Source organism: Meleagris gallopavo, chromosome 23 (genome assembly GCF_905368555.1).
Source record: "Meleagris gallopavo chromosome 23, MGAL_WU_HG_1.1, whole genome shotgun sequence".
NCBI classification, from domain to species: Eukaryota; Metazoa; Chordata; class Aves; order Galliformes; family Phasianidae; genus Meleagris; species Meleagris gallopavo.
In genome coordinates, this window is record NC_139426.1 from 5,188,293 (window position 1) to 5,211,622 (window position 23,330).

The 23,330-nt window shown below is 43.3% G+C and overlaps 2 protein-coding genes across 9 annotated transcripts in view; one reads left to right on the forward strand and one right to left on the reverse strand.

The window, feature by feature from the left end:
* The window catches only part of LRRC38 (leucine rich repeat containing 38), a 56,313-nt gene that overhangs the window by 10,031 nt on the left and 22,952 nt on the right, over nucleotides 1-23,330 (forward strand). For 3 of the 5 annotated variants that reach the window (XR_004161929.2, XM_085242632.1, XM_085242633.1), the window contains exon 5: nucleotides 12,789-13,118. The exons of the other annotated variants lie outside the window; for them this stretch is intronic. The gene's annotated coding sequence lies outside the window, so the exon portion shown is untranslated. The remainder of the gene's footprint in view (nucleotides 1-12,788; nucleotides 13,119-23,330) is intronic. 5 annotated transcript variants of the gene reach the window in all.
* On the reverse strand, nucleotides 639-15,179 carry PDPN (podoplanin). Of its 4 annotated transcripts, none has more exons than XM_019622578.3 (6): nucleotides 14,817-15,179; nucleotides 4,128-4,213; nucleotides 3,517-3,610; nucleotides 3,046-3,084; nucleotides 2,315-2,426; nucleotides 639-1,694 (listed from the first exon to the last, which is right to left on the reverse strand). In XM_019622578.3, the coding sequence occupies exons 1-6, from the start codon at nucleotides 14,884-14,886 to the stop codon at nucleotides 1,688-1,690; spliced, it is 408 nt and encodes a 135-aa protein (XP_019478123.1). In that variant the 5' UTR covers nucleotides 14,887-15,179; the 3' UTR covers nucleotides 639-1,687. The 4 variants fall into 4 exon arrangements, with proteins under 4 accessions (XP_019478123.1, XP_010721236.1, XP_010721237.2 ...); XM_010722934.4 differs by having other exon boundaries at nucleotides 2,325-2,426; nucleotides 3,517-3,649; nucleotides 14,817-15,169; XM_010722935.4 differs by having other exon boundaries at nucleotides 3,517-3,649; nucleotides 14,817-15,167.

A 23,330-nucleotide genomic window follows, 5' to 3' on the forward strand; every position in this document is an offset into this window, starting at 1 on the left:
TATTCAAGGGGAATTCATTCTTGTGGAGAACTTTACATTAGAATCTCCCTGGGTAAGGAACAGAATGACAATTTCCAGTGTTACCTAGAGTAACACTGGCAGTTTGGAGGTGACTGCTGTTGCTGACAGCAAGCTACAAACCAAAACCATGTGTACATATATACTGGAGTTATGAGAATAAAGGAAAGTCTGAACTCAGATGTCAGGAAAGAGGTTTTTGTTTTTTTTTTTTAATAAATGAGACAGAAAAACACTCATTTCTAGAAATCACATCTTTTGGATCTAGAGAGTAATTTTTCACGTAGATCAGTAGGAAGACGAAGCTTACTAAAGCTCAAGCAAGCAAGATCCAAGTGAAGGCTTTTCAGATGTAATCAACATTTATGTTGCTCAGTTGGGATATTTACTGATCTCTCATCTTAATTTTTCCCTACTTCTGTTGCTGTGTACAAACTTGGCAGTCATTGCAGACTCACGAGTGTTAAGAACTGTGCTAAAAGACCTCTAAATGACTTTTTTCTCAGGTTATTTTTGAAAAACAGAGAACAATTAGTCTGAAACATGGCATAATTTGCATTTTCTTTCCAAGGATCAGATGGGAAAGTTCATGACACAAAGAAGAAACAGCAAAACACATATAAATCTATGTAAATTGACTTGTTTAATACATGTCAACCATATGAAATGTAAGATTTTTACACCAAAGATTTGATGCTTTAGTTTAGAAAACACAATGAAACACAATGCACTGCAGCCATACAAAGCTTTCACTCTGAACTCTGCATGTTCAGATACTGCTGCACTTAATGTGCCACAGTAGAAAGCTGCAGAGTCCAAGGATGTCACTAACATGTTCTGATTTAGTGTTTCATGCATGTGATCAAGCAGGCTATCCTGCTAGAAAAAGACACTTATAAAGAAAAACGTGAATACATGAATTCAGAAGCCTTTGCACATCAGCTCTAAAGCGTGCTGAATAGCTGGTTAAAGTGACCCATCAAAACTGGGTATTTTCCAAGCACCCTTTAATTCAGGATGTGTATTTCAATCCTTGTGTCTCTGCAACAAGAGAAGACAGGAAATTCTTGTTGCAAGTCAAATGCACAAGCTTTTAGTTGGTAGGTCAGTTCCAGCTGGACCTATTATACTTTGCCACGTGATAATGTAAGCATTGAGCAGAAAATCAGTATCAATATCTGGAGCAATACCTCCTTTCTGATAAGAAATGTCCTACCTTGCTAATTCAGTAGATGAACATGCCACAAGCACTTAGCCAGCCAAAACACTTAAAAGATTTTGGAAAAAGAAATGCATAATATGTGATGTGAAATAATCTTTGCCAGCAGCATTTAAAATGAAGCAAGCATACATTACCTGCACATCATATTTCAGATGTAAATGTCATTGCTACTGGAGCTTTTTCCTGTAGGATAATCTTTTTTGTTCCTCTAGGAAACTCCTGGTTAGCAAAAATCCTATGCAAATGTTCCATGCTCTGCAGTCTGTTTAAAAAAAGGAAAGTCTTTGGGAGAGCTGTGTGGGATCCCCATAGATGTGGAATTGTTCCACTGTATCTTCCATGGATCATCTTCTCACACTGATACAGGAATAGTCTTTAGTTCTTCTGAAGTAAGAAGCACTTGTGTGTACTGACATGGAATGGCACGGTTACTTGATTCAACTCCTTTCAGGGCCTGTCAAACAAAGCAAGAAAACGTGACATCTTTCTATATTTCATCAATTTACCCGAATGTCATTATGTGATCTCTTTTCCTCTCCCTCCCCAGCTTTCCTGTCACCTCTTTATTTTTCTTCCCAGCTCATATTTTTTTTCTCCTGTCCCTATTACTGGAAGTATTTGTTTTCTGCCTGGTGGTTGATGCTGGAGGAATTCTGTTTGTTAAAATGCAGCGTGGTTTTATGACTACTTTGGAGTTTGTAAAGCATTTGTAGATGGAGTGGCACCAACAACACTGCTCAGTACCAGCTTCCACAAACATCCAGAGATAAAGATCACTTGGCAGTGTTCACGTGTTATCCAGCACTACCAGAACTTGGTCCTCAAGTTCAGTATCCCTCATATCTGTAGGCTGACCCAAAAGCCATGCATGTGATGAGTATCAGGGCACTGTGCCTGCAGTGTCTGACAATGTTTCTGTTGTCTGAGAGGGGATTTGAAGGGCTCATTTCTGGCAGTTCTTGTGGCAGAGGTTACTTTTGGGAAACTGGAAGTATTAGAAATTTCAGAAGGAATTGCTGTGACCTCACTCAGGGGATGCTGCTGTTTGAAAAGCCTGATTAGCAATTTACTTACGAGTACCTGCCTGACATCTTCCTTACAACAGCAATTATGATTCCAGCAAGGATTCCAACAGCTACTATGATTCCAACTATTATTCCAACGAGTGCAATTGTTTCCAGGCCACCTGAAAGAAGAAATTGGGTTTGTTGGCATGTTTTTCATGAAGAACATTGATAATGGAGATTAGTGGTAGAACTGACACGTTTGTGCTGAATTTGTGGGAAGATTTCCTTCTGTGTTAGGAGCTCTCAGGTAAGCTTGGTAATTTCAGCAGCTTTATGGGGTATTTTTGTTTGCTTGGATTTTTTTTAGCCTCTGCTAGATTGCAGACATGCTGAAGTCACCAAGCTGCTCTGTTCTTTGTAGTGAGACCTGCAAAGCCATGCATGCTGTGATTTGGTCTGTGTAGACTACAAGACCCCTCACAGCTCCATTCCCTTCTCTGCACACACTCCAAGGCCTCCATGTTTGTATTGTAGTGGGGGACCCAACACTGCCCACAGCACAGAGGGATGATCACCTCCTGCTGCTGATAGAAGCCAGGAAGCTGATGGCCTTGTGGCCACCTGGGCACACTGCTGGCTCCTGTTCAGCCAACACCCCCAGGCCCATTTCTCCATGCAGTCTTCCAGCCACTCTGCCCCACACCCATAGCAATGCCTGGGGTTGTTGTGGCCAAAGTGCAGGACCCAGCACTTGGTATCACCTGGCACTTCAGTTCTCCCTTGTCTTTTGTTTAATACCTTTTTCAGTTTTCTCTGTCTGTTCCCCATTCAGTCCACCTGTAAAGTAAGAAAGAATAATTGCTGAGGGGCTTTATACCAAGTTTTGCATCCCAATTTACTGCACTGTGTCTAAGGAAAACTTTTATTGACTGTTAACACAGCGGTAATAGGTTGTTTTTGATAAGTAATGAGAAACTGAAACACTCAAGAGTGAATGCAAAGAGCTCTTTGAAACTATAGAGATAAGCTAATATCTAAAGGAATGACTGCTCTGTAACAGTGTAACAGTGGCAGTTAAGTCAGATCCGATTATGTCATTTTTCTGCATGGAAACTTACACAAGATCTGTTTAGTACAGTTCTCTAATTCTGGAATTGAATTTGTATTCAAGAGCAGCTTAATTTCGGTATTTGAATTTTCCAGATATTGTATTTAGTAAATAGTATGAGATTGTGATATATTAAAATGGAAAATGGAAGATTGTTTTACCGTCAGCGGTTTCAGTGTTAACTTCGTAATACGTAGCATTATCATTTTCTTCAGGCACGTCAATGGCACTTTCTGTGGTCATTAGTCTTCCAAACTGCAAGAGATTTGTTACACTCTGTAGTCTTGTGGGCAGCTAAAAGAGTTAGGGGAGAAAACAGAGGGGAAAGAAAACCTCAGTATGTTCAGTGTATGAAGGTAAGCATTTACAGTTCCTGATCTGTCAGCTGATTGCTCTTCCCTGCTATAAAGGCTTTGGTAGATCAGATGAATTCCCAGCAGGACTACAGAAGTGCAGGACAGGATGCAGAAGGCTGCAGACCTGTGTGATCTTTCTGGGTTTGTTGGTTTTTTGTTAGTTTGTCAGTTTGGAGAGAGCTAGAAGAGGCAAATGGCAACAAAGAGGCAGCACAGATTTACTGCCAGAAATGCTTTGAGCACTGTCACCTTCAACCTAATAGCTTGCAAACGAAAAGCATTAGCACGTGGTCTTGATTTTCAAACTCAGAGTTGTTCTCTGTGATTTATGATGGTTTAAAATCTAAGCAATGAGACAAAAGCAGAGGGTGAGATCTGGGTAACAGAAAGGAGCCTTTCCTTGGACTGGTACTCACCAGCGTCGGTAACTCCTCGTACTCTGTGTCATTTCTGTCTTTGAAATCGATTGTTGCACTTTCTTCTCCTTCTAGGATGGCACTTGCTGAATAAAATTAAGAAAAATAGGTTGGATTTTCAGTTGATAGTTACATGCTCTGGCTACCTTGACTTCTAAATTACGTTAAACGTGAGATATGCATCTGCAGGCTTTGCACTTAAGTTGGCAATATTAGTTGGACTTTCTGCCTTCTTGTGGGATAAGGAGCTTAAGCACACACCTCCTGCAGTGTTTCAGCGCTGTGCAAGGACCAATCAAATAAACATTTTCTCCAAGAGAAATGTTTCTTCAGTACAAGTCTTCCTCTCCATACAGGTGAATGCAACTACTCCATATTTCAGCTCAGTCTCAGCTGCAACCTTCATTTTTAGGGCTGTCATTAATGTTTATGGGTATAGCTAGAGTTCAGAAATTATTACTACAGAAATCTATTGAGAGGCTTTTCAGTGTTGCGAAGCTGATTTGCCATAGCTCAAATTGGTTTTTTATGTCTCCTCTTTTTGTTCTAGACTTATGTGTCATCTATCCTCACGTTTGGCTCATACAGCCAATTTCTCATGTACATGGCCAGGTAGGGAAAGTTAAGTAGAACAAGATAGAAAGCAAAAAATGTAAATATGTATGTGAAGATAATTGGCAATTATCAAGAAAACATTGAAAGCACCCACATCATTTGATAAAGTTGCATGCTGACTCATGAGACTACAGCCATGCACACTGTGATGCCAGTGTAGTCTGATAGCTTTTGGGAGTTTGTAATTCACTGTGACTACAAAGCTCAGAAGTAAAGCTGCTTGCTTTGCTGCTGCCTGAGCACAGGACTTGTGCTAATTGCAGATAGCAGTGTGTGACTTTAAGCAGAGAGCAGACGTTGTCCTGATCAAAAACCATCAGGCATAATGGATAATTATTTCCTGGATGCAGATTTTGTGCCAGACTTTTCCTTCAGCAAATGGGGCAAAAGTTTATACGAACTCTTTCAAGCATAGTTTATCATTTCATACATTCAGCATAATTCTGAGTTACTGCAGGGATATTTTGCAATGGTAGCTGAAAGTGGTGTGGGGGAGAACTGCGTTCGTTCCCTTCAAGCAGCAGAGAGATTTGCAGGGAGAGGTGTTGGAGAAAGCCCTGGGTAGACAACACACATCATTTACCTGAGCTGTATGTAAGGTAACCACTGTCAGGTGCTGATTAATTATGAAAAAAATATCAAATCCTTTCTTCCTTTGCAAGGTAGTTTATACAACAGCATTTGTGGAACAGGTTGCCCAAGGAGGCTGTGGATGCCCCATCCCTGCAGGCATTCAAGGCCAGGCTGGATGTGGCTCTGGGCAGCCTGGGCTGCTGGTTGGTGACCTGCACACAGCAGGGGGTTGGAACCAGATGAGCATTGTGGTCCTTTTCAACCCAGGCATTTTATTGTGTCAAAATGGAAGAAGGTTAGAATTGCTTTGGATTTTCAGTACATAAATCTATTGGGAATCATTTTTCTTTAATTCAAGTTCCATTTGACCTTTATGCAATTTTCAACTGCCTTCTTTAAATGAAAAATGTTATTTCAAATGAAAAAGCCCACATGTAATTTGAAATGATTTTTAAAAAGACATAAATATTTTGAAAGGAAACATTTCATGCAGGAGGTGAGTGATCAGATATCAAAAAAATTATTCTTCATTTCCATTTGCCTCTGAATTGTACTGGAGACATACAGATATATCTCCTTCCTCCCAAAACTCATCTTTGAACAAAATTAGAGGTCATCCTTCTCTAGGAATGCAAGAACAAGAGCTGTCCCTTCTCCAAAGTACTAAATACTGATCTAAGCTTAGGTTTCTGGATCTGTATTTACCCCAGTAAACAACTTTAATTTGAAAGCCCAAACACAGACGCATTTTCTATTTAAGTTCCAAAAGGTGGGTGTGAAAATAGTACCTCAGGCACTAACAGATGAAAAACATGAAGCCCAATACTGGCTCTGTAGGCAGCCAGTCTCCCAGAAATGCTCTTACAATTCACAGAAAGACCAGAACAGGGCATAGTAAAGCTCTTCTAAGTTGGATGGTAAAAATAATGCTTTGATCATTTTTTAAGTGAGCAACCTTGTGATTTGTTTAGATCATAGAATCACAGAATGGCCTGGGTTAAAAGGCCCACAGTGCTCATCCAGTTCCAACCCCCTGCTGTGTGCAGGTCACCAACCAGCAGCCCAGGCTGCCCAGAGCCACATCCAGCCTGGCCTTGAATGCCTGCAGGGATGGGGCATCCACAGCCTCCTTGGGCAACCTGTTCCAGTGCCTCACCACCCTCTGGGTGAAAAACTTCTTCCTAAAATAGATTTCAGAAAGGGGTTTGTCTTCTAGGCATGTTCATTATCTCTTTAAAATCTCAGGCTATTTTAAGGCACAGTGCTATTCTATAATGCTCAGGCTTGGTTTATTTGACAAAACCTTTACAATACAACATTGAGATTATGGCATGCACGTGTTAAGCATAAAGAAATAAACTGCAGTACAGCTCAACAACATGCGTTGCGTGGATCAGGTAGATTTCTAATTGCAGCCAGAACTGAAGAAATCCTTCATTCACCAAATAAGCACAGACGGAGAAAACCAATTACTGGTGAAAAACCCCATATGGAAAGCAAAGTAAGTTTAGTATGTTAAAAACAAGCAGCATACTCTGGGAAGATAATTTTACTCCTGGCATGGCAGCAGCTTCCAGCCTTGAAGAATTACCTGACATTGAAGGCAGGAAAGGAAACGGTGTCACAGAGCAAAGGTGTGGAGAACTGGTGAGTGTCACAGATCGTGGAAGTAATTATTTTTTGTGTGGTCAAGTTATCAAAGATTCCTGGCAACCAGTGATGTGTAGGGAATGTATTTCAGTGTGTTTCCATAGGTATATAGTGACTGACAAAAGGAAATGGCCTGGATTGAGCTGACCTGATTTTAGGTTCTTTGTGAAGGTGTTTTAATAAGGATTGTTATAGTATTTTAATAAGGACCTTCTTTTATAGTCTGTAGAGGAAGATAAATGCTTCCAGAAGGTGATGCAGCTCACCTGAGATTTGGATCATCCTCTGGGAGCGCTTTTCTTACTTGAAATGAGAATAATAAGGCTCCTATATTAACTTCCTGAAGCTCTGAGGTTGACCTGATTTGTACAGATCTGTAGGGTTTGTCCCAGGCCTCTCCACTCTGAATAACACTGTGCTAAAGCTGAGGTCCTGGGCTACATTTCCAGGCTTGTTTTCTGGACAGATGTGTTCTACACATTGCTGTGTAGTTACAGACATTGCTGAACTGTCATCAGAAGACTCATTTGTTATTGGTACGTTGCATTTATAGGAAGGAATATTAGATATTAGGCAGCACAATTCAGAGAAAGCTGGGAATAAGCTCAAGGCCAGGCAGGTATCTGGAACCTGAAGCAAAGTAAACTGACAGCAGTGTCCACTGTTTTTAATTGTGTGGCTTCTTGGATGCTGTAGCATCTACTGTTGACATCAAAGAATAATGGCAGTGGGATGTGTGTACTTTGGTCATTGCTGGCTTCATGTAGTAAGAGCCATAGGGTCGAGTACTGGTTGTGTATATGATCTTACTGTGATCTTAAAGGAGGCTGTAAATAAAAAAACATTGCCTCACAGCACTGAGATTGTCTCCAAATAGTCTCCAAATAGTCCCGTGGCCTCTTCTGTTTGCAGCTATAGGTTGCTGTGGATGTAAATTAATCATTCCATCTCTTTGTCCCTACATTCCAGCTGTGTGCATTTCAGTTCAAAGTCCCCAGCTGCTATCAGCCCTCAGCTTCTCACACCAGGAGAGAATCTGATGGCCTTAAAAGTTTAATACTGCTTCAAAAACACTGTGTGGTTAAGCGTCCCATGACCCAGTTAGGGAAAGATGAGCTCACTTCTCATTGTTATTCATAAAGAGACGATTTACTAGAAAAACCTCTTAGGGTTGCTTTCAAATCACAGTGCTTGTGTTGGAAAGGAGAGTGGGTTGTAAAACTCTTGTCTATTAGAATTTCTTTCAGGTGTCTCCAAAAACAACAAAGATATTTTGAAGATGACAGATGTTGGAGGATCTCCTCTTTCCCAGCAGCCTGAACAAACCCAGATGCGAGTGGGCAGAGGCAGCTCAGAGCCTTTACTTGGGCTTAGTCCTGAAGTAGGAAGCCCTCAGAGTGGGTCACTTGGTCATTTCCATCTCTGCAGTGGGTAAAAATTGCAAATCTTAAAGGGTTCTCTCTCTTAAAAGCTGGTATTCAGAATCTTCTTCCTGAGCTACTGAGCGAGTGGTGTTTGAAGGACTGCACGTGCGTATTTTGTGTTCAACCCAGGCCATTCTATGATTCTATGAGCTGAGCCATCCTGCCTGGGCTACATTTGCCTCGGGATTTGTCCTGATGCAGAGCTCCCTGTGTTCTCCTGACTCCATTTGACTGTGAGCCTTTTCCCATGGAATGTTTCCACAGTGCCAAATCCAGGCCCCAACAGTTTTGGACTTTTTCTGAAAATGAGTTTTGCTAAAATATGCCAGGTTATCTTTATTTTGAGCCTTTTGGATTTTGAGCCTTTGGACAGCTAAAATTTTCAGACTAGATAAAGGCGAGGAATAATTTCTTGAGAACTGCAGTTCTCATTTGTAGCTGTAACTTCTGCAAGATTCGTGACACCTTCAGAACCCCAGAACTTTGGGCTATTTGGGCTGTGGCACTGGCATGTATTGTTGGTGGGTTTTTTTCTTAATCGATTCTGGAAGAGTTGCTATGAAAAAGAGTGTCCTGCAGTGTGCTGAGTGCCAGCACTGTTGTTCAGAAGTTGCATGCACTGAGTGATTGCTGAAGTATTCGTTGCTGCTTCCTTATACAAACCTTGACAGGCTTTGCTCTATGTAATGAAGGAAGCTGGAGGACAGAACTACAGTGAAAGTATCTGCCAGTTGGAAACACTGCTGTGATGCACAGGAAAGGATTCAGTTCAGCCTTATTTTGAGCACGACTGATTTTGCTCATCTCTTCTGTGCAGCTCATGACAACGTTGTGCTGAATTTTCAGAAACATTTCCTTTGGTCACCACGCCCTGCTGCAGATGGTTTCTATTGCTGTGACTGCTTTAAGCCAGAGGAACAAAGCCAGGCTTTAAATTTAAAAGAAGCTCTCAGCTATTTCTGAAATAAGTCCCACCTTCTGAATGCTGCAATCTTATATTGTACACTGCCCATACGTAGACACCCACAGGAAAGCAAAACAAATATATATATTTTTTTTTAACTGGGGCAGATGTTAAGGAAAAAACAGCTGCTCTTCAAGTGCTCATGGTATGTATGTGACCCATAACCAAAGCTATGAAACAAAGCCACAGGAGGAAAAGGTGGTCACTTACAAAGCTTTTTCTATGATAAATGACACAATTGGGCACAAAGCTGTGGTCAGGGATACACCATCTAACTCCACTGAGGGGTGTTTCTTTCTAAATTATCTTTGTAGAACTGAGACTTGTAAAGCTTGTGACTTTAAGAAGGCTGCTGTCAGTCTGTCTGCTGTGTACACTGACCTCAGAGCTGCTACACCAGGAACCTGCCTAAACCACTTAATGACAATTTCTGCTGTCCTGTAACCAGAAGGTTGCCCTGCCACAGTCTTATGGCAATTTTCTGGTTTCTGAGCAGGAAGGGTTTGGCTGGGGCAACAAGATTGGAGGTATGAGCAAGTTTCTTTGGGATCATTCTGCAAGTGGCACCTAAAACTGCAGTATTACAATGCCTCTTAGTGCATGGCTGGAAGGGAACAAGTATTGGAGCTGAGGCTCTCCTGCTTTAGTAAGGGGCTCCTGTTTTAGCAGAGGGGTTGGACTTGACAATCTCCAGTGGTCTCTTCCAACCCCTATGGCTCTGTGAAGTGGCCTTAGGAGAGGAGAGAAGTATAGAATTTTATGCTCTGGATGAGCAAGTGTTACAGAACGTACAGCAGAGATCACACAAACTGTGTACAAATACAGGGGTCTGAATACAGATGAAAGGAATTAAGATATGACCTCAGATACTGTAATAAAAGAATCTTCCCCTGAATCACTTCCTTCCAAAAACCATCCACTCACATCTGCCAGCTCAACGCAGCTACTTCCTGCAGTGCTTTATCACAGCCTTCATTAAGGTGACTGACCCCTCATATCTGTCAGCAGAACTGTTTGCACCATCATTTCCTAACTCATTTCTTTGAGACACGCACAGAGCTGGATGCTGCTTGGGCTTTCTTTTTGCTTGCAGTGGTTCTTGGCTATTTGCTGTATATTACCACACAGCAAGAGAGATCCATTCAGACATGTTTAGTCTGGCATTCATACTAATAACACTCTAGATAATATCTGGATGGGTTTCATAGTCAAAGAAATGTTCTAATATGCATTTAGGATGAAGTGTGTCCTCTGTGGGCTTGTAGTGGGAGAGGAGAGGAGAGGAGAGGAGAGGAGAGGAGAGGAGAGGAGAGGAGAGGAGAGGAGAGGAGAGGAGAGGAGAGGAGAGGAGAGGAGAGGAGAGGAGAGGAGAGGAGAGGAGAGGAGAGGAGAGGAGGAGGAGAGGAGAAAGTCCTGCCTGAGGAACTGTGATACAATTTATGCTGGCTGTTGTGGTGTTTGTAAGCAGCAAATACAAAGATGCACAAGCATGAAGCAATGGGAAAGCAACATGAGAGGGTGCACAGCATCACAGTTGGTTTCCTTCGAGTCTTTGGCAGGGCTTCTGAGACAGTGGGTTGGAAACAAATCGGTCATCATTTTTCTCAGTTTCCTTCAGAATTTCCCAGCGTCCCTGTATTTCCAGTCCTGCATTTTGTTACGAAGCAGAGCAAGCTTTGTGCCACACAGCAGAGTGAACTGCTGCTGCATGAATGCAAACTGAGGATATTGAGGGTTGGTGTGTGCCCTTCTAGAGCCTGCCTGTCTGCAGCCTGGCAGTGGGACGCAGGGAGCGCTGGGACCTGGCAGCCTTTGGCTTCCATCCTGTGGTCCCTGACCACATCCAGACAAAAAACAAACAAACCAACAAAACAAACGTGCCACTGAGGAAGGCTTTAAGTTAGGGCTGGGCAAACCGTAGTTAGTTTTGTGGTGTTGCACGTATGGTTTGCCTCAAATGACACACGGAGGAAACACTGCATGCTTCTGTCAGAGACCAGCAGCATGTACACGGTGGGCTAACCTTGCTTTACTATTTTTTGATTCTTAATGTTCTTCTATCTCTCTTTGCTGCTTATTTTTTGTGGATTTAGAAATACAGGATCTGAGGGAAATGCATGGAGTCTGTGGAAAGTTGAGTTACGAGCGCTGAGAATCCAGCCTCTGTTTGCAGTTTTACTGTGCCACCTGAGTCAATGAAAGGCTCGCTTGTGAGCTTGTAAATATGACAGTTTCCTTTCTGTATAAAACTGCACAGATTCAAAAACTTACTCCTACCTTTTGAGAAATGGCTGGGCAGGCGTCCCAGTGAAGAGGAGAATGCAAATGCTATGTTCTCTGCTGGTCATTTTAGCAAGATGCAGCAAAGCACACTCACTGCTTTGTAGTCCCACTGTCTAGCATAGATCTGTTGAACACTGGGGTTTGCATGAGGAGGCACTGCGTAGCATTGCCTCTTGTTAAGACTGGCTGCACATACTGTTGATATAGCTCAAGTGACATGTGGGAACTTGTTAGCAATCATGTCCATTTTTGTGCATGTTATGTGACAGCCAGTAGAGTAATCCCCTCACCCACACTGATACCTGCACCATAGGGAAGGTTTCAAGTCAGGAGATGAGTTGCCAATAAAGCCTTCATTGGAATACTCGTGCTTTTCATCATGTGATGAATGCCCTGCCCAGCTAACTTCCATTTCAGCTGGGCTAACTTCCATTTTAGCTGGACTGATCCCGTTAAGCTTTGCCTGAGGCTTTCATATGCTGACCAGGATCACAGAAGGACAAATGTATCTGCTAATCATTCAGCAGGAAATGGTTTAGTCTGAAAATGCATCAGGTTATGTGGAGTTCTCGGGGCTGTCCTCGGGTGGTAAGTATGACAAAAGGGTTGGCTGTTTCAGACGGATTGAAACCATGGATGGGTTACACAAAGCATACACGAATGTGTTTGTAAGTAGGCAGTGATGTTACCATGTTTTCTTTCTGAATTCTTCCTAATTACAATTTTATTTGGAAGCTCACATATAAATAAGGAAAATAATAACTTAGTTTTCTTCTTTTCCACATCAGTGTTGTATTCTGTCCTTTCACAACTTTGTTCTGTACTGCTTTGTGACCCAATTAAAGCCCTCTGTCCATTCTATTGGATACGAAGTTGCTGACTTGGAGCCCAAAAATTCCCCTTAACATTTCCTGGGTTGTTTTAACAGAAATCATCATTCATTTTTAAGTTACCGATGCTAGATGTAACTCACTGTGCTTTGAGCAAAGAGCACTGAAGTGCTTCCAGCATTTCCCAGGCTCCTGTTTCTCCCTAACATGTTGTTCACAGGTTCGCTGATAGGTCAGCTACGGGGTCTGATAACTGCTGTCCTTCAGTCATGTTTCTGGCTCTGAAATTGTTCCTTTCCCTCTGGCTTTTGTAATGTTGCAGCAACTCGGAGATGGCAGATACCAATGAAACTACTAAAGCTGCACATCACTGTCTGATGGGGAAGAGGACTGTCCTCAAATATGTGATCAATGACAGATCTTATTTAGCAGGAGGAGCTTGGAACAAGCAGTAATCCTTTTGGAAGTTTACTCTGTGATCAGAACAAACTTGCTTTTTTGGACTCAGCCTCAATTCAGAAACTGGAGTGCCCAACTACAGGAGTAGCTGCACACTTATTTGTGACCTGGTCTGCGTTAAGAGGCATCAGAATCTGAGGAGGAAACTTTTCTCTTGAACCCTCAGGACAAATTGCCTGCCTCAGCGATTCAGGTATCTGAATATACCCACTCCACCTCATACATCTGCAAGCCAAAAAAAATTTTCCATCCTCACTGCTCAAAGCAATTAAATTGCCAATGGTGATGCGTCCATTCTAGGTTTGTTCTAACTCAGAATTGCTGATGGTTATTGGCAAACAGCAGTGAAACAAATATTTGAGCCTTGCTTATTATATCTAAAGCCTGCTTTTGAATGTTATTGTGAATGATAGCCCTTCTTGAAAAGTCATAAAACCTAGACAGCCTTAGGAACCCCAAAACCATGTTCTAGATCCATCTACAGAGTTCAGTGCAAATTATACTGGTAATAAAAGTGAATAAAAGTAGAATCTTCCATGCGGGAAAGTTGGAAGAAAATGTACTTTCAAATTTCTCAAAAGCCTAAAGATAAAAGGGCATTTTTCCTGCAGTTCTGGTACACAAGAACCTGTCTAAGACAGATCTATAAAGCGATGGTGCCTTCTTGTCTCCTCTTTGATGGCTGTAAACTTTAGTATCTTTAATACTGGTGCTTTGGGAAGATAAGCTAGCTGGGACTCGTGAAAATAATATTTAGGAGCTTACCTAATAGAGATTGCTTTTAGATTTTCTGTGCAGTTTTGAAGTGTAACTCTGAACTATGAGCCTTATACCCTCACGTAAAAACATCAGGAGTTCCAGTGAAGTCACAAGCCAACGCTGACACGTACAGCTTGTTGCTACAGCTGTTACTTCCATTGGAATGATACTGATTGTCACCAGGCTAAAATCAGGCCATACGTCTCAGATAGGATCCCAAAATCCAAGTGAGACAAGGGGCTGGAGAGAGATGACCTTTGAGGTCCCTTCCAACCCAAGCCATTCTATGATCCTAAGTCAACTGATGCTTTGGAAAAGTAGTGGGCTGAGCTTCAGGTTGCTGTTTTCAGGGAACTGCTACTTGCAGCACAGAATGCCCATCTTCTGCAGCAGAGGTTGCTGGATTTCACCCCTGCAGGCACTGCTGCCACCACTGTGCACACGCTGGGCACGTTGCCTCATGGCCAACTCATTCACATCACTCACATACTACACAGAACAAATACGAATGCGGAGTTCCTGGAATAAAGTGCTTTTCAGGCCAATTCTGATTACTGTCCATAAACCGCTCTGTTAGAAAGACTTCTAATTTATTTTTCTTGTCAAATTCAAAAGAAATAGTTCACCAGACAAACTTCCAGGGGAGGCATGTAATATTTTCAAACCTGCCTTAGGTAATAATTCTTCCTCTTTAGTTTCCCTCACGTGCACACATTGCTTATGGCCAAGGGAGTATTAATCTCCAAATACAGAAGTTAAACTCTTGCATTGAAAGATTCAGAAGTGACATTCACAGCAGAAAACATCACCACCTAAATGTTGGTTACAACTTTTTGCCTGCAGTCTTGCATGTGGTGAAACCAAAGGCACTTCCAGGCGTGCCGATTAACGTTCCACTGCTGCTCCCTTTCCTCCTTCCTTTGCTCAGATGCACAGAAAGTCCTTTCCAACAGCACATAACCCGGCACAAAACTTTTGCTGTCTCTTTCCTGATACCACTCAGCAGTTGCTACAGTTGTAGCTTTAAGGAAGAGCTTTATAGGCAGGACAGAGAAACGATACCATCTGAGTAAACGCTCAAACTGCTCAATTAAAAGATCTGCAAATACTTTGAAATTAAGATTTTTCTTACCTTCTTCAGCAAGTGCTAGGAGGGGCACGCTCCCTAGAATGAAGATGAAGAATGGAACTTTAATAAACATCTTTCTTCCGCTTAGAGAAGAGCTTTCCAATGCTGAGACCAGACGGATTCAGACTCTGATAAATTTTTAGAGTCAAGCAAGAATTGAGATCATGAAAAGAAATCACTGCAGAAACGACTTTGGTATTCCAAATATTCCTTTAGCTGCTGTTGCTGAAGGGGAGAGGTTTGTACAGATGATAACTATACAGCTAAAGCAAAGTATCTGAGTGGTGTCAGCATTTTTTTGTTTAGCAGAGGGGTGGGAGCATGCCTAAGGTGGTCTCAAAAAGAAGAGCCAGGCCCGCCCTCTGCGCTCTGTTTGGGCAGTGCTGAAGTTATGATCTCAGCCCAGGTTTAAAGTTACAGGAGCTGTTGTGGCTTTCAGAAGACTTTTATTTAGCAAAGGGGGAAAGAGGATTCAGGCAGAGAGAAGCGTTCAGGGAGTTCCCTCCCTTCTGCAAACTGTCCCTAAAAATATTGAAGAAACAACACTAAGGATATTTGTCCTGTTATTTCCAGCTGTGAACTGATGGGTTTTTATTTCAAAGCGAGACCCCGTGTTTATCTGAGTATGTGTGGCTTTTAGAGATACTGAAATAGTTCTAGGACAGGGTATTTATTTAATTCTGTAGTAAATACTGTCTGACTTCTTCTGCACGTCTAAGTGTCTTTCAGCCTGTGTCCTCAAGTGACATGCTGGCTGTGCTCTAGCATTTATCTTTGACCATGGACTTCCAAGCCTCAGTGCTGCTTTCATATGTGAGAGGTAGAGGATTTTTCCTTCTTGTGTACAACTCTAAGTAGTATAGCTGTACAGTTTTCAGTACAGTTCTCGTTACTCCTGTAGACATTTCTGTGCATCAGCATTAAGTGTCTGCAAGAGTAGATTAGCAGCAAAAATGTGCTAATAAAATAAAATAGATACGGATTTTAACACAGGTGGGGATGAAGCAGGGCTCTGGGAACGATGATTAATCTAAATGCTTTTCTGAATTTTGGGCAGGTAATGAACTGCTAATTCAGAGGATTGTCACCAGCAGTGCGGTCTGGCTGGAATCCTGAAACTATCCATGCTCCCCAGGGATTGGTGCTGGGTTCGGTTTTGTTCAACATCTTCATCAACACCCTGGATGATGGGATAGAGTCTAATGTCAGTGAGTTTGCCCCAGGAAGGGCTGGACATTGAAAGGCTGTGCTGCCATTCAGCAAGACCTGGAGAGTTGGGCAGGGAGGAACCTGATGAACTTTAACAAGAGCAAGTGTAGAATCTTGCACTTGAGGAAGAATAACTGTATGTACCATTACGTGGTTAGGGGATGACCTGCTGGATGACCTTCTCTGTGGAGAAGGACCTGGGGGTCCTGGTGGAACACGGGTTGGCCACGAATGTTGGCTGTGGTGGCAAAGAAAGCCAATGGGATCCTGAGGAGCATTAAAAAGATCATGGCCAGAGGGCGAGGGAGGTGATCCTCCGCCTCTACTCTGCCCTGGTGAGGCCACATTTAGGCTGTTGTGTCCAGTTCTGGGCTCCCTAGTTCCATAAAGACAGGGATGTCTTAGAAGGAGTCCAATGGAGGGCTGCGAAGATAGTAAAGGGGCTGCTGGAGCATCTCCTGTTTGAGGAAAGGCTGAGTAAACTGAGGCTATTCAGCCTGAGGAAAAGAGACCGAGAGGGGATCTGATAAATGTTTATAAACATCTAAAGGAAGATGGGAGGCAAATGGATGAGACCAGGCTCTTCTTGGTGGTACATAGCAATAGGACAAGGAATAATGACCTCAACATAGGAAGTTCTGAACTAACAGTAAGATGACAGAGCACTGGAACAGGTTGTGCAGAGGTAGTGATACTCAAGACCCATCTGGACACCTACCTGTGCCACCTATTACAGGGAAGTACTTTAGGAGGGGGTTGGACTCGATGGTCTCTTGGGGTCCATTCTGGAACTGACATCTATGTAGGGACCTCTTGAGTTCTAATCAGCATTCACATGTGAGCTGTCTTTACCAGTGTGAGTGCTGAGACCAAGTGGTCTCTGTTGCTCTTTTGCCCCCTGTTTCTGTACTGTGGAGTCCTGCAGTGCTAGCACACCAGGCTCTGAGGCACGAAAGTGAGATATAGATGTTTCCCTTCTACTGACAGTGGTGGAGGAGGTTTTAACTTGGAGAGGTAAAAAAAAAAATGAACCACATAGCTGGGTTGTTTTTCTAGGTAAATGTGAGTCAGAGCTCTCATTAAGACCCCACAGCACTTTGTTACAAAGGAGTAAAGCAAGTCTAAACATAAGCATTGGTACAGTCAAGCCAAAAGGACTGCAGATGGGAAGTGCAGTACCTTCCAAAGGGCTTTTCTTTTGTAACTGTTTAAAAATGAAAGGTGCCAAGGGAATTTCTTATAGGTAAATTAATGGTGCCACAACTGTTCTTGGTAGAACAGTTCACCAGGAGACTAGGATACAAACAAGGAGGTGCTAATGCAGAGGCAGCGGGTGATATTGGCTTACTGTGTTCAAAAACATTGAAGCAAATGCTCTCAAATACTAAATAGCAGCATGTCTTAAATCTTAATCTGGGATTAATTACTTTTGGATAATGTTGCTTGAGATGCTGTAAAGATTGTTCACTTGGGAAATGCTGCTGCTATGAAACTGAGATTTTCTAGGGAAGGATGTCAGTTCTAAGGAAAATTATTTCCCAATTGGAACAAATAGTTCTTTAGGAGAATGGAATGCTTAAATTTCTGTACATATTTTCAGATAGGTTATGAAAGACAAACTGGAACCAGTGACTGGTCTTCATGTTTACTTTCTGTTCCCTGGAACAGAAAAGTGGATCTGTTTAGATCTTCATCCCTTCTTCCTCAAACATGCACTGGGGACCTTTCATTTTCATGGTCATTCCTATAAACAAATCCCTTGGGTTTATGAGTTGGCTTTCCTAAAGAAGGAGAAACTATTTGCTGAGTTAAACAATTTCTGTCTTTGCACAGCACGAGCGTAGAGGTGGAGCTTTTGGGCTTTCAGGAATTGGACTTCCATTTCCAATAGCTACTAGAACAACTTTTAAACATTTTCATTGTTCAGAGCAATGAGGAATAGTTTCTCTCATGCCCTGCTCTTTTCTATTCCAGCCCACTCCTCAAAAATATTTATCAAATAGGTACAAAAAAGGGAAAGAAGCTTGCCTGCAGTTGCAATACATTAGTGGAAAGGCTCGGGATGTGTTGTTCCAGCTGTTTCAGGATGAAGCAGTTCCTTCTGCTTGCCTTCTGCTGAGAGCTGCACATTGCTGAATAAGGACATTGAGGTCCAGAGCCATTGCTGAGCACCTGGTGAGAAAGAAACACAAATTCTTTGAGAAAGACCAATGTACCCTTAGGGAGGTGTGGAACTAAGGAGAGAAAGGAGCAGTTTTCCTCTGAACCCCAACAAATTAAGGTTTGCTAATAGAACTGTAGCTCACTGTCTTCGGTGAAGCCAACGGATTTTGTGAAAATAGAGGAATTATTCTAAGGTTCTGATTGAATAATCTGATACTTCCTCTAATGCAGCAGTTGTGGTTTGCTTTGCAATAGAAGATAGGCACAACTTTTTCTGTTGGTGTGTATTGGACTCAGGAGTTGGACTCGATCCGTGTGAGTCCTTTCCAATGGGATGTTCTCTGACTCTGTGATTGGTTGCAGACCTACACATTTACTCAGATGCTATAAGAAAAAAGTTTAGGCCTACAGAGGGATGTTGCAATTTGGTCTTTTTGTACAGGATCGCAATGGTTCCTGTGCAGTCTTCCCATGAGCTCTTTTTCATCCAGAGGGTGGTGAGGCACTGGAACAGGTTGCCCAAGGAGGCTGTGGATGCCCCATCCCTGCAGGCATTCAAGGCCAGGTTGGAACTGGATGAGCATTATGGTCTTTTTCAACCCAGGCCATTCTGTGATTCTGTGATTCTTTCTAGGAGGAGAATGCTCAGTCCTGCATGGGTCGCTGTGTTTTGATTGTCTGTTGTTGTTGTGTTCGGGTGGTTTTTTATCTCAAAACTGCTCTGCATGTCTTTAATCACAGCGGTTTAAGGGAGGAGGTGGAAATGGCTTGAAGTCCAGGCAGCCCTTTTACTTTCATTTCAACATCTGTTCTTCTTGTCTGACCCTGTCAGTCGGTCCTGCAGCCCTGTAGCTCAGCCCTGTAGGTCCTGCAGCTCAGGCTGCTTCTGGTCTGGCAAGGGTGGAATCATGAGACACAGCTGGAGGAGGAGGAAGCAGTGCCTGCATCCTGCCAAGCAATCTGTCTCAGTGGCAGAACTGAGCTGGCTTCCTTCTGAGTCAGCCGTGTCACTCTGTGCCCCCAGGATGCTGAAGTTGAGCACTGAAGGTCTCCCCACTGTCGGAGCCAGATTTCACTCTTTATTTCTACCTCCAGAATAATTTTTTTTTGTGAGTGGAAGCTGCTTGTGGCAGTGATATTTGCAAAGAGTAAATCTGTAATGTGAACAATTCAGGAACTGAGGGGGTCATTCTGTAACTTGTTGTTGGGTTTCTTTGCAGTAAAGCCAAGTTGCTGTGTTAAAAGCAATGGAAAACTTGGTGGATGCTCTTGGTGGGTCTCTTCTTTCAATACCAGAACATTTCCTTAGACTAAATCAGGGGCTGCTGTACTTCAGTACCTGCTGAAGGGGTGGAATTGGCTGCAGTGAGAAAATGGGAAACGACTTGAAAATTAATGATTCTTACAGAAAACAGCTTTTATGTTAAACACTGCAGAGCCTACAGCTGCCCCTGGGTACAGGAGCAGGAAATTCAGCAATGGGAAGAGAAAGCATCTTCCAGTGAGAGTGACATCTTGTGAAAGGATGGGGAAAGAAAATACGGGTTTACTTTCTATGTACTGCATGTCTTGTGTTCCTTTTTTGTCAGATAAAATTTTTGTGTGTGTTTATAGACTGCGGTCATCTATCAAATGCACGTGCTGATATTAAGAGCTACACATTAGACTTTAAACTGACAGCATGCTTGGCTGTGTTCCCATCTGACAGAATTACTTGCAGTGAAATCAAGATTGATAGCAGGCTTCTGCAGGAGTACGAAGCCTTGCTGTTTGAAATGTCTTTCCCTTGTTGAAGTCCATCAAATATCTTCATTGATTTATATAGGCCTTAAACAGCCACGCTTTAGTGCTGGCTTTTGGTTTTGAGTCTCTGTACATCGAGTTTCTCATGTCTGAAAAAGCATCTGGTATGTGAGATGCCATCCAGAAGTTTTCCATCAAGCAGCTGCCAGGGAATGGGAGCACTGGAAGATGATGTTCCTTCCCTGTCTGTGCTCCTGCCTGGAGAACATTATGTGCACAGATGGGAGCACCTCTGTTGGATGTGAAGAGAGATTCTTGATTCGCAAACTTGGCACAGTGTGAAGTGGGAGATCGTGAGCTACAATAAGTGATATTTATGTGAGTCCTGGAGATGGGGCTAGATTTTCAGCTGTACGACTCAACAGAGCTGCACAGCAGTCGATATACATGAGTCTTCACAAATGCTGCAGGCTGTGGGGCACAGAGGCAAGCTGAAATGTTTTATGATGTGTTAAACGGGCACTCAGAGCCAGTGCCTCTGGCAGTGCAGTTGTCACAGTGCAGAGAGCAGCTCTGAAGCAGCAGCTCCCAGCATAGCCAGGGAATGGAGGCAGGTTGAACCAGTTATTGGAGGCTCGAAATGAACAGGTATTTAAGGGATAAAAAATGTAAGCGTGTGCACCTGCAGTGCTTTCATTTCAAAGCTGTGGCCAAGCTGCTTTTCTCTCTCATCTCACTTCCATCACTCCAGAAAGGACTGAGCAAAGTGCTGGGAGCAGGAAGGGGTAAGAAGGACGTCCATGCACTCTGTGTAACAGCAAGGTGATGTATGTGACGTCAGCACTCCTCTAGGATGTTTCAATGTCTGTGGTTGGATGGTTTGATACTGGTGTGGCTTTATTTCCTGCTTTTATCAGTTCAGAATTGCCACTGTTTTTCATTCATACTGTAAAGATTTTCATAAGATTCTGATGAATTTGGGCCTTGGAGGACAAAGGCATGGATTGATATCTCTTGGGGACTGAATAATGCCAGCTGTTGTCTCTACGTGACATACAGCAGTGTGACTCAGAGTTAAATATGGGATGCCCACTCTTTACTACTTTTAAACCTGTGGATGACCACCATGTATTTAACAAAAAATTATAAGGTTGCTGTAGGTTTTCTTAGGTCAGGAGCGTTCTTTTTAACGAGAACAGTTAAATAAGGAAAGCAACACAGCAATGGAGCCAAGAGAACTTTCTCAGCCTGATAGTTTTTTTTTTTAGGGAATGGTTCTGCATGAGTTTTTCTTCATGCTTCCAAAGCCTTTCCCGGTTTTTATAGTGAAATTATATGGGTGAAGCAAACAGCTGTCATTAGGGATTTACATGCCTTCACATTTTTAAACGGGTTGTGTTTGAGTGCTGCAAATACACCAAGAAACGTCGTGATCTGTAGGTGGCTGAGCTGGCACCTGCCTGGCTTGGCAGGGTGGACAGGGCACAAACAGCACATGGGGTCTGTTTTCCTGGAGATGGGTAACTGGCTCTTTGGATAAGTGTGTGGAAGAAATCCTTGCAGAAGAAATGAAATGCACGTGGGTGAATACGTGAGAAACACTCTCCCCATTAAGGTCCGTGGCAAAATTCCTATTTCCACTGTGTTTTTAGGGAGGTATTCCTTATGAAGGAATGTATTTTCTTTTTGTGTACCAATTCCCAAGTATAAGCAGCATCAAGAAGGAAATGGAAAGATGAAAAAAGCTTATGGAAAGATAATAGCTTCATTTAAGGTGGGGGTGGGTGATCCTGGTGAATGTGGGGAGGGAGAATGTGGAGATGTTCCTGGCCCTCCCCTAATTGGGAGCGATTTTCTAATAGCATTTATGGTTAAATGGGCAGAACGTCCGTCTACATGGCACTCTGCAGCCAGCAGAGGGAGCAGGATGTTTGCTGGTGGGTTTAATTGGAGCTGCAGGGCTGGATTTCGCCATTCCCCAGCACCTGCAGGAAGCCGAGCAGACTGCTGCGCTGCAGACAGGTCAGGTCTGGGGCTGCAATGGCTCTGCCGTGTCTTCCAGCAGCAGCATGCTTCCCCACCCTGGCCACGTGTTCAGGTGGGTATGAAAGGACGTGCCTCATGGAGGATTATCATAGAATCATAGAATGGCCCAGGTTGGAAAGGACCTCAAGGATCATGAATCTCCAACCCCCTGCCACATGCAGGGCCACCAACCTCCACATTTCATAGCAGCCCAGGCTGCCCAGAGCCCCATCCAACCTGGCCTTGAACACCTCCAGGGATGGACGGGGCATCCACAGCCTCTCTGGGCAGCTGTTCCAGCACCTCACCTCTCTCTCTGTAAAGAACTTCCCTCTGACATTCAACCTCAATGTCCCCTCTCTCAACTTAAAATCATTTCTCCTTGTCCTGCAGTTATCTCCCCTTTCCAAGAGCTGACTCCCCTCCTGTTTGTAGGCTCCCTTTAGGTACTGAAGGCTGCACTGAGGTCACCCTGCAGCCTTCTTTTCTCCAGGCTGAACAAGCCCAGCTCCCTCAGCCTGTCTTCGTAGGGGAGGTGCTCCAGTCCCCTGATCATCTCTGTGGTTCCTCTGGACCCTCTCCAACAGCCCTCTGTCTTTCCTGTACTGGGGGTTCCAGACCTGGATGCAGTGCTGCAGATGGGGCCTCACAAGAGCAGAATAGAGGTGGACAATCACCTCCCTGTCCCTGCTGGCCACCCCTCTTCTGATGGAGCCCAGGATCCCATTTGCTTTCCAAGCTGCAAGAGCACACTGCTGGCTCATGTTCAGTTTTCCATCCATCAGGACCCCCAGGTCCTTCTCTGCAGGGCTGCTCTCAAGGTCCGCTCCTCCCAGTCTATATAAATGCCTGGGATTCCTCCGGCCCCAGTGCCAAACTCTGCACTTTGCTGTGTTGAACCTCATCATGGCCCACCTTTCCAGCCTCTCGAGGTCCCTCTGAATGACATCCCTTCCTTCCGCCGTGTCGACCGCACCACTCAGCTTGGTGTCATCAGCAAACTTGCACTCGATTCCGTCGTCAATGTCACTGATAAAGAAGTTAAAGAGCACTCTGATAGATGTAAGACATCTTTCAGCAGCAAAAACCATTGGTTTTCTTGCAGTGACCCCAGCTCCTGGCAACCAAATTCAGTAGACAGCAGTGTGAGAAGTTTTCAAAGGCAAAGCATGCTTCAAATGAATGCAAAACTAAGTGAAATCATGAGAGGGTCAGGGAAATAATGAGTGCCTCAGCTATTTTGCAAAATCTGAATTCTTTCACATTATTCCACTGACACGGTGGAGTATTATACTGTAATCTCTTGAAATGAAATACAGTGCTGCTGAATTTAATAAAGAATCTCAGCTACAATGAATGCTCCATCTAGCAGAAATA